We start from the raw sequence: 17,965 nt of genomic DNA, 5'->3' as shown, positions 1-17,965 counted from the left end.
AAGATATGGAGCCTTGCGATGTTAAGTGCATTGCAGTTGAAAATGTAACTTTAGATGATTGATTTCCAAACTTGTTGCTATGGAAGCCAAAACTGTCAAGAGTAAAAAAACTAGTAGATCAAAAAAATTAAAACTCACAAGTTGTGAGAGTAAAAAAAATAAGAAACGTAACGATTATTTTCTGATCTTGTCAACAACAAAGTAAACAACAAAGTACTCCAAATGCAGCTGTGGTTCCACTTATCGACACACAAACACAAAGCTAGTACAGAATATCGAAGTCTTTATTGTAAATGCTGCAGAAGAAGATGCAGTGGGCGGTGAACACGTTTCTAGTTTTAGGAAGGTGAGGTCTTCGTAGAGTCGTTTGCTTGTGGTGCCGAAATAGAAAGAAAAAGAAGGTCAAAGCTTTATTTGAAAACCAGAAAAATAAAAGCAGTCAGAAACGTTGAGCAATAATACTAAATACAAAAATACATGAGCAATCTGTTTCATGTGGTGCACTCCAAACAATGGGTTAATAAATTAACGCACAAATGAAACAAGTGCATGATGTTGGTGTTAAATGCTGCTTTGCTCCTGCTGATGCTGCGTTTGGCTTGTGGCGCTCCTCTACAGCTCCTACAGTCTTACATAAATACATAACATACTGCATATACTTTAATACAAACAGATTCAAGTCCCTTTGCAGAGTTTCATGTTGGCTGCCTCACATGTCGAACTAGATGAAAGCCTGAGGATTAAAACAGGACCAGATTATCTGACATAAATCAGCTTTTACTAACAGGTTAGGCCAAAAGACCACAGAACCAATGCATTTAGAAATAGTGTCTCTTTGCCAACTACATACAGATAAACCACAATCGTATAAAAGTTTGTTTCTCGCTCGTGCTGCTTGGACAGAAAAGGGGAAAGGTGGGTTCGAGACGATGAGCCTGTTTGGTTTGTTCAGTCTTTTTTCTTTTTTTTTTTTTATATATTTTAGTCTCTCAGGTAGAAAGGAACAAAAAGTGGAAAGTAGCCGCCGTCTCCTGCCGCGCCATCACCGGTGTTTTAGAAGCACTTTGTACATGGCGAAGCCCAACACTGCGAACACGGTGGCACCCAGGCTGGCCCTCAGCCAGAAGGTGGAGTTCTTCAGGTCCGCCTGGGCCATGTGCCTGAGAGAGGACAGACGCAGAGGAGGTGAGGGCGGGTCACAACCCAAACAGGAAGCAGCGTGAACCAGGACCAACAGTGAAGTGATGGGCTTTCTCCGAGTTGCCAAATGGCAAAGCAAAGCTGAAGGGGAACTTCCTGAATCTGAACCACGAAGGATAAAAATGAGCCTGAAACAGGAACCTGGGCTTTGTTTTGACATTTGGTTTAAAGGTACCGGGTCGAACAATGAGGAGAAACAGCGGGAGAGAAACAGGTGGGTGTCAGAAAAGCAGCAAATCTAACAACAAAATTTTATTATCTAATTTCTACGGCAGCCCTGGAGGAATCACAGGAGGGGGAAATGAACAGATGAAATAAAAAAACAATATACAGTAAAGTATTTGCCCTTCCTTAATGTCTGATCTGGACAGCTACCAAACTTTGTTTTGAATATACAGTGAGATACAAGCTTTGTTTATATAATGCCAGCTACCAGAGAAAAATAATTCAACTGGCATGTTCTCAATATTTTTGTTTATCTATCAAAACCAGAATAAAGAAATGTAATTAAAACACTATAAATACATCTCACATGTATAATTAAATTAAAAACAATAACTAATGAGTATTTTAGTTGATTTCTGGGTTATAATGATGCTAATTGTTCACTGACGGCTGTACCACCGGTCTAACACCATGTCCGCTTTTAATTCTTTTGTTTCTGGACATTTGATACCTGATTGATTATATAGAATCGTTCTTATAATCAATCAGTATTCACTCTAAGCTGGTTTGGACAGGCTTTTGAAGAACATTACTTTAAAAAAATCTAATCCTTTAAACCTGAACATTTCTCAACTTGGAAAAAGAGTGGAGACTCTATTGCTATAAAATCACGTCTTATAATCTCCTTTGCTTCCTCCAGAGCTGTTTAACATTTGCTAACCAAATAAAGGCAATAATGAGCTGCGAACTAAACAGAAAGCAATAAAGGAGCAAAAAGCCAGTTAGAAACATAAGAAAACCAAAGCCAGTTCTTCTTCTTTTTAAAGATGTGAAACGAAACACACCACGACTGATGTTCTTGTAAGCATAAAAAGAGAAACCAGACTAAAACCCTTTCAATAGTAACCGTTCTGGCCAGAAACTCCAACGATGGTTGAGATGAGAATAAGACCGGCTGCTGATTGTGAAACTCTCGGTCGGTGTGGTTTCTCTCTTTACCTTTGTGGAGAAGCTGGCTGCTCAAGCGGAGGCCTTCATATAAGCGGGCTCTCCTCCATGTTGGAGATGACCGTCTAACCTGCAGCACCAGCCTGAAATCCCCCCCTGACAGCAGGAAGCTCAGAGCTACTTCCACCCAGCCCAGCAGCGTTCCCACAAACACAGTCACAACGCCACACAGCAAGTGAAGCTGGGAGATACTGCAGAATTATACACACCGGGGCTGCAACTATAGATTAGTGGTGCATCTGTTACTGTTTTATAATTAGGATTTTACAAACGGCATTAACATTCATATTAAATCCCAGGTGGTTTGTTTAATTTTAACCTCCATGATACAGGAATATCAATATCAGTGCATGAAGTTTAATAATCACAAGACTGTTTGAGCAACTTTATTAGATACACCGATTTGGCTGCCAGTCAGAAAGCAGAGACTTAGTGGGTTTTGGCATCAGGATGTGGCAAGGACGACTTTTGTTCCTCCACATCAAAACGTGGAAAAACAAAGATTTAAGAGACTAAATGCAAACATTTCAAGTCAGGGGTCAGAAAGTGGCTTGTTGTTGTTTGAAGTGATTAATCAATAGATCTCACTGCTATGTAGTACTATAGGAGCGATTGGTAGAAACAGCAACGACAAAACCTCAACCAGCTATACAATCGCAAACAAGGAATGTTCCAGAAACCTTGTTGAGTCTTTTCCACAGAAAAAAAAAACTGTCCATCCTGGTAGCAGCAAGGTGTACTTAATAAAGTGGCCAGTAAGTCGGCATTCAATGATCACCCCAGTAGAGATTTAGGTGATCGAGATCCTAAAACTCTCAGGGAGTGGAGGGGAAATCCTAATTATGACCTCTAGTTTATTATCACTAATAAAAAAAGGAAACTAATATCAAACATCAGTGAACCTCAAAATGACCAAGATTCTTCAAAAAATATATATTTTAAACAAATCATAATTAGACTTTTCGCCCAGTGAATCCCTTTGAGCCCTTATACTGATACTCTCATGTTTAACATTTTAGTTATGAACACATAGCTATGTTCTATATTAAATGTTAATTGGTTGATTTCATTTGCAATGACAATAGAAAAATTGTATTAATTGCAAAGCACTTTTGTTAAAAGTTCATCACTGAATTCCTTCCAAATTCAAAACAATGGAAGAATCTTAATGCATCCTATAATATAATTGTATGATTGCATTAAACTATAATTTAATGTTGCATTTAAAAAAAGTTAATTTCTACAATAACTGACAGTGGATTCAGAAGTAAACATAAATTTTTTTTTTTTTAAATGTGTATAAATCTAAAATCTTCAAGCTTTACACTGTTAAAGGTTGCTGAATTTGATCAAATCAATGAATTAGAAGTAGTGACAGAAAAGTTCCCTTTGAATCTTATAAAACGATAGAACAAAAAAGAATAATGATTGAAATAAAAACCAGTTTCACCCAGCTCCACAGCTCTTTAGAATTCAAACACAAAAAGCTCCACAAACACAGCAAATAAACGCAGTTCACACCAAAAATAGCCAGCCTGGAAAGTAATACTGTCCCCTGATAAACCTATTATTATTATTGCCTGAAGATGTTATGATTCTTTCATCAATTATCAGATTCATCTTTTTGAACACTCTGGCTGTCCTGGTGTGAAACTTTAATGAATCCTAAGCATTTCCTGAAGTCGTTCTGTGATGATCTACAGCTACATGGTACTTTAATAACCGAGAAGAAGAAAAAGGAATCAAAACAATAAAAGGTTAGCACTGAATGAAACGTGGCACGGTCCGGTTACATTCGGGATCAAATTTATCAGAAACATTCCCACACCAGACAACTCCCCTCACTCTGGTTAAACTCCCACCAGATTCAAAACACTGAGCTCCGGTTATTATAGAGACAGAGACAAAACCTCTCATGCACCAGTAGATGGCAGCATTTCGCTAAGCACCAACATGGGTTTAATTTAAAAGCTAGAGAACAAGTAAGTCAGCTAAAAAAAGGTTAAGAGATGCAAGAGGAAGAGGAAAAGCGGCAGCCAGAAACAAGGATATGAACACCTACAGAGAGGAAAGACATTAACAGGCGTGGGGGGGAAAAGAAAAACAGGATGAAATGAAAGTGATCGGTGCAATTTAATCAATCAAAAACATAAAAACACACATTCTGATTTCAAAAAGCCTGTTAATCAAATTTATCAGGCGTTAACACACAGATGCAACCTGGTTATGTTCAATTCAAATTCAAATACAAAGCAGAAATATTATGGTCCACTGTGTGTTAAAACACTTCAGCGTTAATAAAAGACAAAATGAGACTGAAAACATCGAATCTTATCAGACGAGCAGCTGGAAACAAGCATTTTGGATTTTTGAGTTCAGTGAGAAATTAAACATGCTGAACAGAATGACGTTTTCAGAGCGAATGAAACACAAACACAGAAGAACGGCTGTGTTTCTCTCATTTTGTATATAAATAAGTCAGATTTTAAAGTCTGTAAATCCACTGCAGGAACTCAGGCATCAAACGGCTCACTGATCTGACCATTCACACAAGCTAGAAAAGGCTATAAGAAGCTTTATTTTGTTTTATGTATCTTTAAAATGCATCAGAAGTGATATTAAGTCCACAATACAGCTTGGTGATAAATTCAATTTGATCAATATTTTAGGTTTTTGAACATTTAATTTTTGGTAAATCTTTTTTTTTTCCACAAATACACTTCATGGAATTCCATAGTTCAGAATGATGTCAGAACGCCCAGGGCGGCCATGTTGTTTGACAATCGAGTTTTACAGCTTTTATTTATTTGGACTTTGAATTCAGGTCAACTCAATGCTGGGATAGTAGCACCAGGTTAAGATATATATATATTTTTTTTTAAATTGCAAGAATAAAATCATAATATTAAAAGAATAAAGTAGTAAGTTTATGAGAAATTCAAAAAGTGCTATTTTCTCATAATAGCACAAAAGTGCATGCAGGTAATTTACAGAAATACTTTTTAAATACTTTTAAAACATCATCATCAAATTATCTGTAGCCAGACTTTGAAACAATCATGCAAACAACTGAATATTTTGAAGAAGGAACTATTTTCTCATTATTTGTAAGATATTTTTTCTGGTAAAATTGTTTAGTCTACTAATGTTATGACTATATACTTGAAATTAAATAAAACCTCTCGCAGTCAGGACCTAAAAATCCAACATACAACTTAAAGAGGGATGATTGCAATAAAAGCCAATTTTGAAAATATTTTCTGCCAATTGTAATTTCTTTTTATTAGAAAAGAAATGAGGGGAAAAAAATGCTTAAAATTGGAAACTAGATCTGGTAAGAAGAAATTGGGAGATTATATTGTCAAGCCTTGGGACAAACGTATAATTATTTGGCTTAAAAATGTGCAAACATTGTATTTACTTCACAAACTTTAATAACTCAATCCTCATATTAATAAAAATGCCTCTGAAAACAAAAATGCTTTCCTGTCCGTTTAGCTAGCGCTGCAGTCATGCAGCATGCAACACGCCACTTCCACGCAGACACACGGTACCTCCCTGGCTACCAGCCTGGGCGTTAGCCGGCACAGGCTGGCCACAGCTCCATGTGCCAGACTGAACAGAGAGAGGCCCGGCCGGCTGGAGCTGCAGCAGAAACCAAGACATCCAACACCAAATGAACGAGGATGTCTCATTTAAAATGATCCGACACATACAGGTGCATTGATTCCTGTTCTGCAGCTAATGAGACGGTTTTTAGTTCCTGCAGTGGAAATGCAGAGGAAATCTTGACTGCTGCCAAAAACTGAGGGAGAACAGAGGAGCTACGAGTGTTACTGAGTCTGGAGAGGAAGAGCAGGGGAGTCTACGGTAAAACACTACGGCTTCGTCTGTGTATGAACCTGTTGTAAACGACCCTGCGGAGTTGCGCCTTAATGCTGCGCAGCAGCTCCAACTTGAGGAGGTTTTGACACAGGCAATAAGTGCACCTGTTGCAGGAGCACATGCAGAGGAGGCGGGCGTGGCTGCGGACAGACACAGAGAGATGTGTGTGTTCACTACGAGAGCAACACAGCACACAGCAAACAGCATACAAAACAATGAAGACGGAGCAATCGGCAAACGTGGAAAACAATTTGTTCAACTACAAGATTGGATCAGTTCATGGCTTTTTCTGTTTGCTACTTTAATCCAAAGTAAATTGGTAATGAACACTTAACTAAAGAGTGAAGTTTTTATGAGGACCAGAAAAACAAGGGAAAAAAAATTCAAAGAATGTTTTTTTTCTACATATTTTCCTAACTGGTAACTCAGATTACACACAAGTTGAGAAAACAACAAAAAATGAACCGTGTGGCACGGAAATGCTACCAAAATATTTTCATTTTGGTTTCACTTTGGACTTCCTCCTGAAGTCCAAAGTGTTTTCCTCTAACATCAGGCTTAAAATGATGTTCGTAGTTGTGCTGCAGCTAAGCAGTAATATATAAAACAACATTATTATTATTATTATTATTATACTTTTTCTTTTACAGCTTCTGTTAATGTTTTTCATGCAGGATACCGGCGTTTTTACGTCAATCACTTGGTGAAACACTGCAGGACACAAAGCTGAAGCACAAAAGGTTAATGGAGCATCTTTACATAAACACTGACAAATACATAAGACAAAGCTGCGGCTCAGCTCAACTTAAATCATTAGAGATTTATTTAACAGAAGTCGCTACGGAGAAATTGATGACCAACTAAAGAAAAGTAAAAATATTCTCAGTGGAATAAAAGTATCATAAGCACCCCTGATAAACTTGACCAAAAATACCTTAAAATAAATAATTTTTTTATTTTAGCAGAACAAATTTGCATAAAATCTTTTAGGGAAAAAAAAAATCTGAAATCTAATTTGTGTCAATTCCTTCAGTGAGGAAAAAACGGAAAATGTTTTAAACAGATTCATCAAACATAAATCAATGCTAAATGCTGCTTAGTGTGTTGTGGCAGGACAAATATAAGTCCACGTCCAGCCAGACGTTTATCACTTTGATCACATCAAATTCATATATTTGGCAAAAATTCTAATAATGGGAAAACAATTCTCTACAAAAATCTGCTGGTTGTAAACCAAAAACTTAAAATGAACGACTAAATCCTATTTATTGAGAAGTGAAGCAGGGGGACAGTCAGCCTGCAGAGGATCAATAGGATAAACACAAGATGGTTTCCCTGATAATCTAATGGTTAAAGCAGATTTTGCCCCAACATCACCAAGCCTCAGTGGGCCCAGAAGCCCATCTGCCATGAGTTTTATTTAAACTACTCGCACTAAGCAGATTGTGTGATTTCAGTATTTAAAGAATGGGGCTCTAAAAACTGATACAATGAGATTAAACAAGCACATCCCTTTAAGTGCTTCATAATCCAATCTGAATACTAATCTGATCAAAGAGCTTTGAGTTTGTAAGACACCAATCAGGCTTAGAAGGACTTTCATGACTGAATGAAACTGTTCAGCTCTAGTTTATTAGAGACAAAGAGTTAAAGATACTTTCCTGGGATGTAGGGTGGGAATGTGAAAAAGTGGAAACTTGAACAACTTCACGTAGAAGTTACATAATAAAATGGATGGTGTTTGATCTCTTATGGTCAGCTATTCTTCCAGGAAAAAGCAGGACAGTTTAGATGAGGAGTGAAAGGTTTGGTTGTGTTTTGATACTCACGGGTACATGGCCATGGTGGTGAGTCTGGTGTAGAGGTCCTTACTGGGCGCTTCGGCCGTGTTGCACGTGAACGACTGCGGTGGGTGGAGCTTGTGCTTGCGGCAGAAGTCGAGCGGCGACTGGCTGTACTGCTGCCGAACCTCGTGCAGGTCGGACTTGGCAGCGACCACGACGCAGGGCGTCTTGCTGTCCATGAAGCATTCCTGCAGGAAGAAATAATCAAACGTTTTGCTCTAATGCTGATACAGAATTGTATCAATCTAACCATCTGGAGCTGCACCTTGTAGACGTTAGCACAGTACTCGAAGGACTGAGGGTCATTGACGTCGTACACAAGGCAGACCACGTCGCAGGACAGGTCGGGCTCGGACAGGATGTCGAAATCTGGCATCACCTCGTGCAGCTGGCGGAGAGCGGACAAGAGACGGAGGGATTAACTGTCAGCCCCGAACTGAAGTTGGAATACAAAGCGATTATTTAGCTGTAATCCGGAGAGCTTCTTCTCAGAATAAAAGGTTCTTACCAACAGGTACTTCTCCTGACCGTAAACATAGGTGGTGCTGATGGCATAGAAGGACTTGTGTTCTTCTCTGATCCTCATCTGTCTCTGTGGTGGACAATGCAGTCAATATTATCCATTTTTGCTTTGAGTTTAAATAAATTAATTTTGAACTATTTACTGACAGAAGTAGATGTGAGCCAGTTTAAAGTGGAATTTATTTTTTTTCTTTTGCATTTTAGCCATTTTGTAAACACCAACAAATCTCTGGCTCATTTGAATGGGATGTTCTCTTGTCTTTGCCATTTTGGAGAATGAGAAGTGATGTATAAACTGTTTAACAGTTTATTTGACATCTGGATTAAAATAAATTAGCTTTGTTATAAATCTGCAAGTATTAGACTTGTAAATACGAACAAGCTAATCCTACACTAAATGTACGTTCTTCAAAATTTGTCAATCGTTAAAAAAAACATTGTGAAAATGCATTGCTTAGGTTTTTGAATGAGCGTATTACAGTTGGTAAGTCAAAATACTAATGAATGAAATTAAATTTGATTTTAAAATCAAATTGTGTAGCAAATCATAGATAATTTGTATATAAATCAACAAAATCTACTAAGATAATTAGTTATTAGTTTCTTTCTATAAACCAAACATTTCGCAATTATTTACATTTATTGTAACTTGCAGCATTCTACACATATCCATATTTTTCAGTAAATTAGGTGATATGTCTGAAATAAACAATATGGGATGTATTTTCTAAAACGTTGTCATAGTTGCTCTGACTGACCTGCAGGTTTCTGCCGAGGAAGGCTTGCAGGAAGCCACTTTTCCCGCTGCCGCGCGACCCCAACACGTTGCACCGGAAGACGCTTCGCTGAGTTTGTTTCTTCTGCAGATCTATGCGCTTGTTACGCGTCACTAAGAAAGAAATTGATACACAAAATAAGAACAACAAATAAATAAATAAATATAATAATTATACCATTCCATATGTTTAACAACTTTTAGACACTTTTACAAAGACAAAAGCATTTAGATTAAATGGATAATTGTTAACTAAACAATTTTAACAAGTTGTTTAGTTAAAATCCCTGTTTACTTGTTGTTCAACTGCAGCTTACCTAAAAAAACATTTAACATTAGAGACAATATGATCCATTACCAGTAATAGCAGCAGCTTGGGACTCCTGCTCATAGATGATGGAGTAGCCAAGGTAACCTAAATACTCCAAACTCCTCTGGACGTCCAGATATGTTGTTAACCTGCCAGGAAAAACAAAGAGAAATCAGGACTTGGATGCTCTGAAGCTCTGGTGTGTGACCTTGTGTCGAAGGTATTTGGGTTAATCAAAGTTGGTGGGAGAGAGCGCCTGTATGCATGTATTAATAGAAAGCCACTCACGTCCACTGGGAGAGGTATCCCTGGTATGTGATCCATCCCTCATCATTGGTGGACACCGTGTTGTTGACATCTGGACCCCAGGGCATGTAGGGAAACACTTTGAACAGGTCCTTCACTTCCTCTGGGGAAAGCGCACAGTCTCTGTCCTGCATTAAGACAAACAGCTTAAACTTTTGGTTTTGGCAGAAAATTTGCTGCGTTAGAATTAGGAGCGTATCTTGAACTAAACAGGCACAAACTAACTAAACTGCTCTGATGTGCATGACCACTCACTTTGTCGTGTTTGTCAAAGACACTCTGCAGGAAGAGGTAAGCGTTGTGGTTTAGCTCAGTGGTGCAGTCTGGAGGGACTTTTATCCTGAAATAGAGGCACAAACATTAGTTCAGCAGCTGACCTGATGAGTTTCCAGCAGCCCCGTCTAAACAGAGATGGACTCTGGGTCAGTTTGGGTTACATAAGGTAACACCAGCAACCACACATGACCAGGAAATATATGACCGCTGGCAGGTTTTCATGGTCATGAGGTAATATCAAAACATTTTAAGAGTCAGATTGAATCATTGAGGTGTTTTATTTTATTGCACTCTTAAATATAGAGAAGGGTAATACTGTTTTCAGTGAATAAACTGGCCTGTTTTGCCTCCTGGACTCCTCCATGTTTTCTATCAAAATCCAATTTGGAGACAAAACTAAACATTGAATTCTGGTGTGTTGTATTGCAGGTTTATAATTTTTAGTTTTAAACAGAACTGAGTCTTGAGTAAATGCTTACAGAGGGAACAGATATTCCTGCGTGAGCTCCAGGTCGTCGTCGTATCCGAACCTCCTCAGCACCGTCCACGTGGTTTCGTGTCGACCTCGCTGGATGAACAGAGTGTGCAGGAAGAGGAAGCCTGCAACGACCAGCCAATGAGAGAACGGGATCCAGGATCCGGTCAAAACCTGACTTTCCTGGCAGAGAGGTGAAGGAAACCAAAGAGACACAAAGTCTGACCTTTGAGGGTGAGTCCGTTATCGCTGACTCCGTCGGTCATGTTCCTCCTCACCACGTTCTTCACATCTTCTAAGGCTTGAGGTGCCAAAGGCGTATTGAAACAGGTTCTCTGTAAACATGAGCAACAAGACATTGAGAGTTTTTTCTCAGACTTGTTCATACCTAAATATGCCTCTTTAAATAAGGTTTTCATCAATTTAGATTAATTTCTGTAGCAACCGATCTGACAATCAAACGCATAATTAAGGAATTACCTGGAAGAAGTTGAGTTCGTTGTCGTTCAGGACCCCGTCGTTGTCCAGGTCGGAGATTTTAAATATCCGAGTTAAAGCCTTAATGCAGGAAGGTTTCAACTGCAACACACAGAAAATTTTATATAAAAATAACGGGATGTGCTAAAGGTGACATTAGAGAGAGAGAAAAAAAATACTCATTAGTTTTCACTTTTCATTTTTATATGCAGGATTGAACCTAAAGCTATTAAAGATAAATCAGAATAGTGTAAAACTGGAATCAACTGGACAGACCTTCAGCATCAAAATCCTAAAAGCAGCATTTCTAAAATAAACTCAATGTTACAATGTCTTCCTAATTCTTAGATGATTATTCTTTTCTCTGAGCTGATATACTGCAGCAAATATTTCACAAACAGGAACTATTTCCTTTTCCAACAAGTTTATTAAAGGTCAAATCTCTCACATCATTTTAGACAAATACTTGCGAAATCAACTTTGATTTCTAGACACTCATGCATTAGAGAACTATCAGAAGACAGAGGATGACTGGCTGAGTAGCACTGATCTCTAACTATTTACACTTTTATAAATGTGAGCTATCTAAACTAACATGTAGCTACACCTCAGCAGGAAGTGCGCCGGAGTTACTGATAGCAATCACACAGATGCAACAAGTTTAGCCTGTCAAAATGCCTGCAGGAAAAACAGCCCAGAAATACCTGAGCTGCACACACACCAAACACCTACAAGTACAAATGTTCCCCCTGAGTTTTCAGAGTTCAAAATGTTCTAATAAGCCTCACCTCCTTCTCCTCTGGGCAGTACAGAGGTCCTGTCGGGTGGAGAACAGCCTTCTGGGCGTAGTAGAAAAGCTCAGAGATGTTCTTCAGGTTTTTGGCAGAACACTGAGGAAAAAAAAAAGTTCAAAGAAGCTCAAAAAAAATATCCTGAAATGTCAAATTAGAAATCTGCACAGAAAAAAGGTTTAGCAGGGATTCAATGATGGAGATAAATACACATGCAAAAATACTAATGCATTATTCTCATAAGGATACCTTACTCTGCACACAAAGGGACTTCTTTCTCCAAAGTCAGTACTTCCTGTTGACTTTAGAGTTTTCCAAATTTGAATCTCTTTCAAATTTAGGCTTTCACCTTTTGTTCACACTTTTTAACATCTATCAATGTTTAAAATTGTTTTTGCAAATCCTCACAAAAATGTAGCAAACTGAGCCTAATTTTTTGGGGTGGGGATTTTAAATAATTGTTAAAATCAAACAAAGGCTTTAACCAGTTACATTTTCAAAAATCTTATATTGTTTCCACATGAGTCAGCGTTACGGGAGTTTTCTGTGATGATCAGACGCTAACCCAGAGCATCTGTGGAAACATTATGAGATTTTTGTGTAAATACTGTAAACTCTGGTACTTTTACTCAGAGTTATCAAACCACCAGCATCATACCAAGTCTCCATGTTGTGTATCGTAACCCCTGTCCTCTCTGAGGCCGCAGTAAAACACTGCTTCACACTATTTAGTACGGAAGGTGTGACAGTCTAAACCTGTGCCAACAGTGTATGCGCCGTCTCTCACGTCCTCCTGGCTGAGCTCCTCTAACCTTGTAACCGATCTGTCTGAAGATGGAAAAACTGCGCTCGAATGTGTGGCATGGTAGAAATCTGAATAAAAGCAGCAATGCAGCCAAGCCTCTAACTCAGAATGCTGCCAGCCACGTCAGGGGGGTCTGAGCGAGGGACTCGGTAACATAAACCCATTAATGACTCGGCCAGGATGAAAACGGAGTCAGAGTCTGGTCTAGCAACGGCAATAAGAGGCTGAATCAGTTTTTTACCTCTACACAGGTCTCAATATCCTGGTACTGATTCATGATGGGCAGGATGGTCTCCATGCTGCTGTGCTCCACCAGGTCCGACTTGTTCCCCACGAGAATCAGTGGTACCCTGAAATACAGCCAGTTATTATTACAGAAATAATAAAGCTGGTCAACATAAAACCAATCAGCATCACCAACATTTTTTTAATCAAAGATTTTTGTCTGTAAAGACAAAAATCTTTGCTAGTATCACTTTAATAAAGAGTGGCTTTTTTTAAATCTAAATATTTCTCATAAACCACAAAAAAATCAACACTTTGAAATGATTTCTGTAACTAAATTAACTGAAAAAGTATTTGAAGGATTAACTATGAAAGAACGATTGTTACTGTAGCGTTTCCTCACCTGCTGTCTTTATCTGTGCGGTCGTTTATAAGAGGAATCCAGTGGCTCGTCACCTTTAGGAGGAAGATACAGAATTACATTCTGCAAATGATCCGATCCGATTTACTGCAGTCCCAGAGGCAAGTTACCAAAGTTTTGAAACCTTTTCGGCTAATATTGAGATCTCGGTACAAAACCTGACTTTTTTTTTTATATTTCTACATTCATCAGGGTTCAAGTGTAGAAGCTGCAAACTGGGAAAGTAAATAACACAGAAAAATCTTTTTTAATGTCCAGATCTGTAAAGTATTAAGATCAGAATCAAAATTAGTTTTTCCAGACGGAGCAGGAAGTATGCCTTGATCAGGTCTGATATTTAGGGTATTAAATTCAGTTTATAAACACATTGTAGTTGTAACTGTGCTTATTGTGGAGGGAAATTATTTTCACCTTTTCGATGGACTTCTTGTTGTTAACTGAATAAACTATGCAGATCACGTTTGCCTGCAAAGAGAAACAGAAACACCAGCTTGAGACGCATGAGATAAACTAACGACAGTGAGAATGAAATCAGACCTACTTTGGATATTTCTTGATACAGCTGCTCATCAGTCTGCTCTGCTTCTAAACATGATTTAAAAAAAAAATTAATCAATGACATTTGTTTCCATACCTCCTGAATTTTAATAGTTTTCTGTTGGATGCTTTATTTGGAGAAAATCTTATAACGGTGACACATAAATAGGTAACTTATTGATTAAAGCTTGAGCCTTTATAATAAGTAACAAATTCTGGCCTGGTAGACGTGTATTAAAATAAATTTAAAGTATGAACAAGAACAGAAAGGCTAAAGTGGTTTAAAACTGATAGGTTTGTTAATTGTGACATTTCTACAGGTTTTCTGAGAGGACATGTGTGTGTGTGTGTGTGTGTGTGTGTGTGTGTGTAGAGACAGAGTTACCAGAGTAATCCACGATGTGTGTGGGAACCCTCTCTGGGGTCACATCAGCTGGGATGGTGATCTCTTCAGCTCTGAGAGGAACCTGACAGACAGACCACCGTTACAATCCAGGCTGACGTCATTTTTTCACTTCAACAAGTGTATAAAGCACAAATATATGTGTAATAAACAGTCAGTTAAAATCTGACATGTTACACGCCATTCGTTGATACGTACCTCATCAGGAAACTCCTCACTAACCAGAGACATGATCAGTGACGTCTTCCCCACCTTGGCTGCAGGATAAAAGAAAAACAATAAAACTATTAAGAGCACTCTGACATTTATACTGGCATGATTAGATGATGGGTGCAGCAACAAGAAATACAGTTTTACTACATTAAGAGAAATACTGTCTGCATCATTAAATATTGAAAAGAGTTGCAGGTCTTCTCAAACGATTGCTTTAAAAAGCTTCATTACTCTGCGCTCAACAAAAAGTTCCCAAAACATTAAAGTCTGACATGTAAATCTGGAGAAACATCAAGGATAAGAAGATCATTGAGTAAATACGACTGGCTGTAATATTAATATTTCAAATAACTCCTTAAACTGAAAGAAATTTTAGCTTGTTTTTTAAATCCCAAGCATTCAGGCTCTTTGCGACAGTAAAATATTTAGTTATATTTGTTGTTTTATGAAACAGAAAACATTTAAGAGGGTATTTTTCTTTGACAAAACAGCATTTTCAATAAAATAATATTGAACATTGAAAACAATTAATTTTATATTTTTCCATAAACAATAGAGATTAATCATCCTCCCGGCTCTTTCTATAAAAGAGGTCCGAAAACATTAACTCTTTTCAGGTATATATTGGTTTGTTTATCACAGTCAGGTCTACATTGCAACATTCACAAATCATATTGACTTTTCCCCAAAATATTCTGCAGCCCTAAAATTAGTTAGAATTTCAACACATGCATAACATATATATGCATACATAGAAATACATATCAATTAAAATATTTTAAAAAAATATTTCCCAATGATATTAATGAGGAAAATAATTATTTAGAATCTATGCAAATGTTTGTTGTAAAAATTGAGTTTTTGGAGAAAATAAAGTTGTTGTTTTTTTATCTCATCCATTTTTAACAATTATCAATGCTAAAACTAAGAAAATATACAAAACCACATTCACCTACAAAAAAATATTTGTAATCCAGTTAAATCAACAAAGCAAGTGAAAAGTTGCAAAAAGCTTTTTAAAAAATGGATCTGTATGATTATATTTTACGACTATCTGCCTCTCAGACAGCTGAGCAACTCCACTTCTGTTGTCACGTAGCGTTTGGCCGCTCTGCTCTCAATAACAGTCCTACTCGCCAAAGGGAGCGATGAAATATAAATAGTTTTGACAACGTTTCAGGAGCACAAACAAACCAGGAGAAGGAAAGGTTAGCAGGACGTGATTCAATACCTGCAAAGTTTGGGGAGGAAGAGCTGGGATTCTGAATAAACTGTTATTTATCCAGAATAACTTGAGCCAATTAGAGCACAGTTTGGCAAAGTAAAGGAAATGTGAATGATATTTTTGTAAACTGAATATATACATAAGTAATCCATGTTAAACATGTTAATATCTTCAAGTAATGGGTTTCAGTTAAAGCCTAACAAGTAATATGAAAACTACATTTTTAGTAAATGTATTTTACTAATGGCATTTTTGATAATCGAAAAAAATTTAAACAAATGTGCAGCTAATTTATGTGCCAATCAGATATTATTTATTTCCAAGAAGTAAACAAAATAATAAAATTGCGTTTAAAATAGAAATCTGATCATTTCCCCTTTAACAGCTCGGCTCTGTGGTCGTCTGGTCAAACACTGAATAATGTTGAGATTTATTTTTACATCCCTCAAATGCACCAAACAAGCAACTTCCATCATACTGGTCTACAGTAGCATTAACCAACAGCATCTACTTTTATCCACTTATTTCAGTTCAACAAAAATTAGGTAAAAGTTGGAACTATACATTCTGATGCACAAATAGGTTCAATCTATTTTTGATCTAAATCGGCTGTAATCAGCAGGTCAGACCTCAAAGGAAACCCTAATTCAGAATCAGGAAGAAAATATTTAATTGGTGCATCTTTGTAACGAAAATATCCCCAGAACTGTATTCATTGTGCATTTTGCTGAGCATTTACTATGACAGAGCTGTAGCTGAAGATGAGCTATAGATTCTTAAAACAACCAAAATAGTCTTTCCTAATATTTTCAAGCATCCATAAACCAAAAAGAAACTGATTTGATACGTGGCTTTAATAGCACGAAACTCTACATTTCTAAATTAAACATTTTTAAACTCTATGTTTAATAGAACTACAACAAGACGAATGCCTTTTTGCTTCAAGGCAGAACATTTTCTGTGGCTGTTTTTAGTGGTGACATTAACATAGTACCGTATTATGAATGAATAAAATGACAGCTTGAAGTTAAATAACATTTATTTTAACCATTAAAAAAGTTGAAAATTCAGGATTTGCATGGTGGATGCTATGTTTAAAATGGAAATTGGGGCTTTTTTTTTTTACTGATTTCTTTTTTAATTATGGGACACAAACCATCCCATAATTTTGCTCTTTGAAGTGCTTTTCAGCTAATCTTAATTTTTAAGACACAAGTGCTTCTTCAAATAGAATTATTGTTACATTAGAAAATGTTGCCAACATGTTTTGACTAAAAGGTAGACAAACAAAATGGTTTAAATATTTGTGTTTATTTGTATAGGCCTCAAAAGAGTCAGAAATCTGGGTAAAATGGTGAAAATGAGTAAAAATTTAACTAATTAAAGATATATGGTGACTATAGAGGAGTCCGTTTCTAAATATACAATAATCAGTAAACAATTAAAAGGCTAGTAACCTCACCTAAAATGGAAAAATAGGCAATGATCCCTTCATACATCATAAACTCGTATGTTATTAAAAGAATCCATGCTAACCGGTTGGATTTCAGAACCTCTCTCAGTTAGCAGTAACCTCTAGCTCATTTTATCAGTCTGCCATATTTACCGACTACATCCCTATACTTACGCTCCCCAACAAGGAGTATCCTCACGTCCTTCCTCATGATTCAGCTCGCTTCCCTCAGCAAAAATGACTCCTTAATGTTTCATTGAGTCTTCAGAGCCTTCTTCCTTCTTCTCCTGCCTCCTCCTCCTCCAGCCTCAGCGGTTTCCTAACGTCGGGCCCTCCCGCTGTCAAACACCCGCCGCCTTTGTAGGACAAAACGGACGGCCACTTCCCAAAGCTCTTCTGCGGTTCCACCACGGTTTGCGTCAAATCGCAGGTTAACAGCTGAGCGAAAATACGATTTAAAAACGTTTCTGTGTCTTGCTTGTGTGTATTTTCATCTTAATCGCGCTCATTTCGGGGCCAGTGGATCAGTTCGCAGTGGACGTTTCAGGAGCATGCCCGACCTCCAACACCGGGCTGCTACAGTGAGCCATGTGGGACAAAACTCCCAAATATAACAAGCGGTTATGCTGCCCTCTGGCGTCAAAGTATG

The 17,965-nt window shown here is 37.6% G+C and overlaps 1 protein-coding gene across 4 annotated transcripts; it reads right to left on the bottom strand.

Annotated features, from left to right (window-relative positions):
- Positions 1 to 266: 266 nt before the first annotated feature.
- On the bottom strand, positions 267 to 17,908 carry LOC122822442 (mitochondrial Rho GTPase 1-A). Of its 4 annotated transcripts, none has more exons than XR_006369147.1 (21): positions 17,491 to 17,908; positions 14,624 to 14,682; positions 14,408 to 14,489; positions 14,027 to 14,070; positions 13,897 to 13,950; positions 13,468 to 13,520; positions 13,081 to 13,189; positions 12,032 to 12,133; positions 11,247 to 11,345; positions 10,993 to 11,101; positions 10,771 to 10,891; positions 10,271 to 10,355; positions 9,998 to 10,143; positions 9,758 to 9,858; positions 9,383 to 9,513; positions 8,611 to 8,694; positions 8,368 to 8,490; positions 8,088 to 8,290; positions 5,928 to 6,018; positions 2,365 to 4,431; positions 953 to 1,160 (listed from the first exon to the last, which is right to left on the bottom strand). XR_006369147.1 is itself a non-coding variant. In XM_044101109.1 (20 exons), the coding sequence occupies exons 1-20, from the start codon at positions 17,525 to 17,527 to the stop codon at positions 1,043 to 1,045; spliced, it is 1,983 nt and encodes a 660-aa protein (XP_043957044.1). In that variant the 5' UTR covers positions 17,528 to 17,908; the 3' UTR covers positions 267 to 1,042. The 4 variants fall into 4 exon arrangements, 2 of the variants coding, with proteins under 2 accessions (XP_043957044.1, XP_043957043.1); XR_006369148.1 differs by having other exon boundaries at positions 5,932 to 6,018; positions 17,491 to 17,907; XM_044101109.1 differs by lacking the exons at positions 2,365 to 4,431; positions 5,928 to 6,018 and adding an exon at positions 6,276 to 6,398 and having other exon boundaries at positions 267 to 1,160.
- Positions 17,909 to 17,965: the final 57 nt, after the last annotated feature.

The sequence above is a fragment of the Gambusia affinis genome, linkage group LG19 (genome assembly GCF_019740435.1).
Source record: "Gambusia affinis linkage group LG19, SWU_Gaff_1.0, whole genome shotgun sequence".
NCBI classification, from domain to species: Eukaryota; Metazoa; Chordata; class Actinopteri; order Cyprinodontiformes; family Poeciliidae; genus Gambusia; species Gambusia affinis.
The sequence above is the reverse complement of the archived record's forward strand: the minus strand, read 5'-3'. Positions and strand labels throughout refer to the sequence as shown.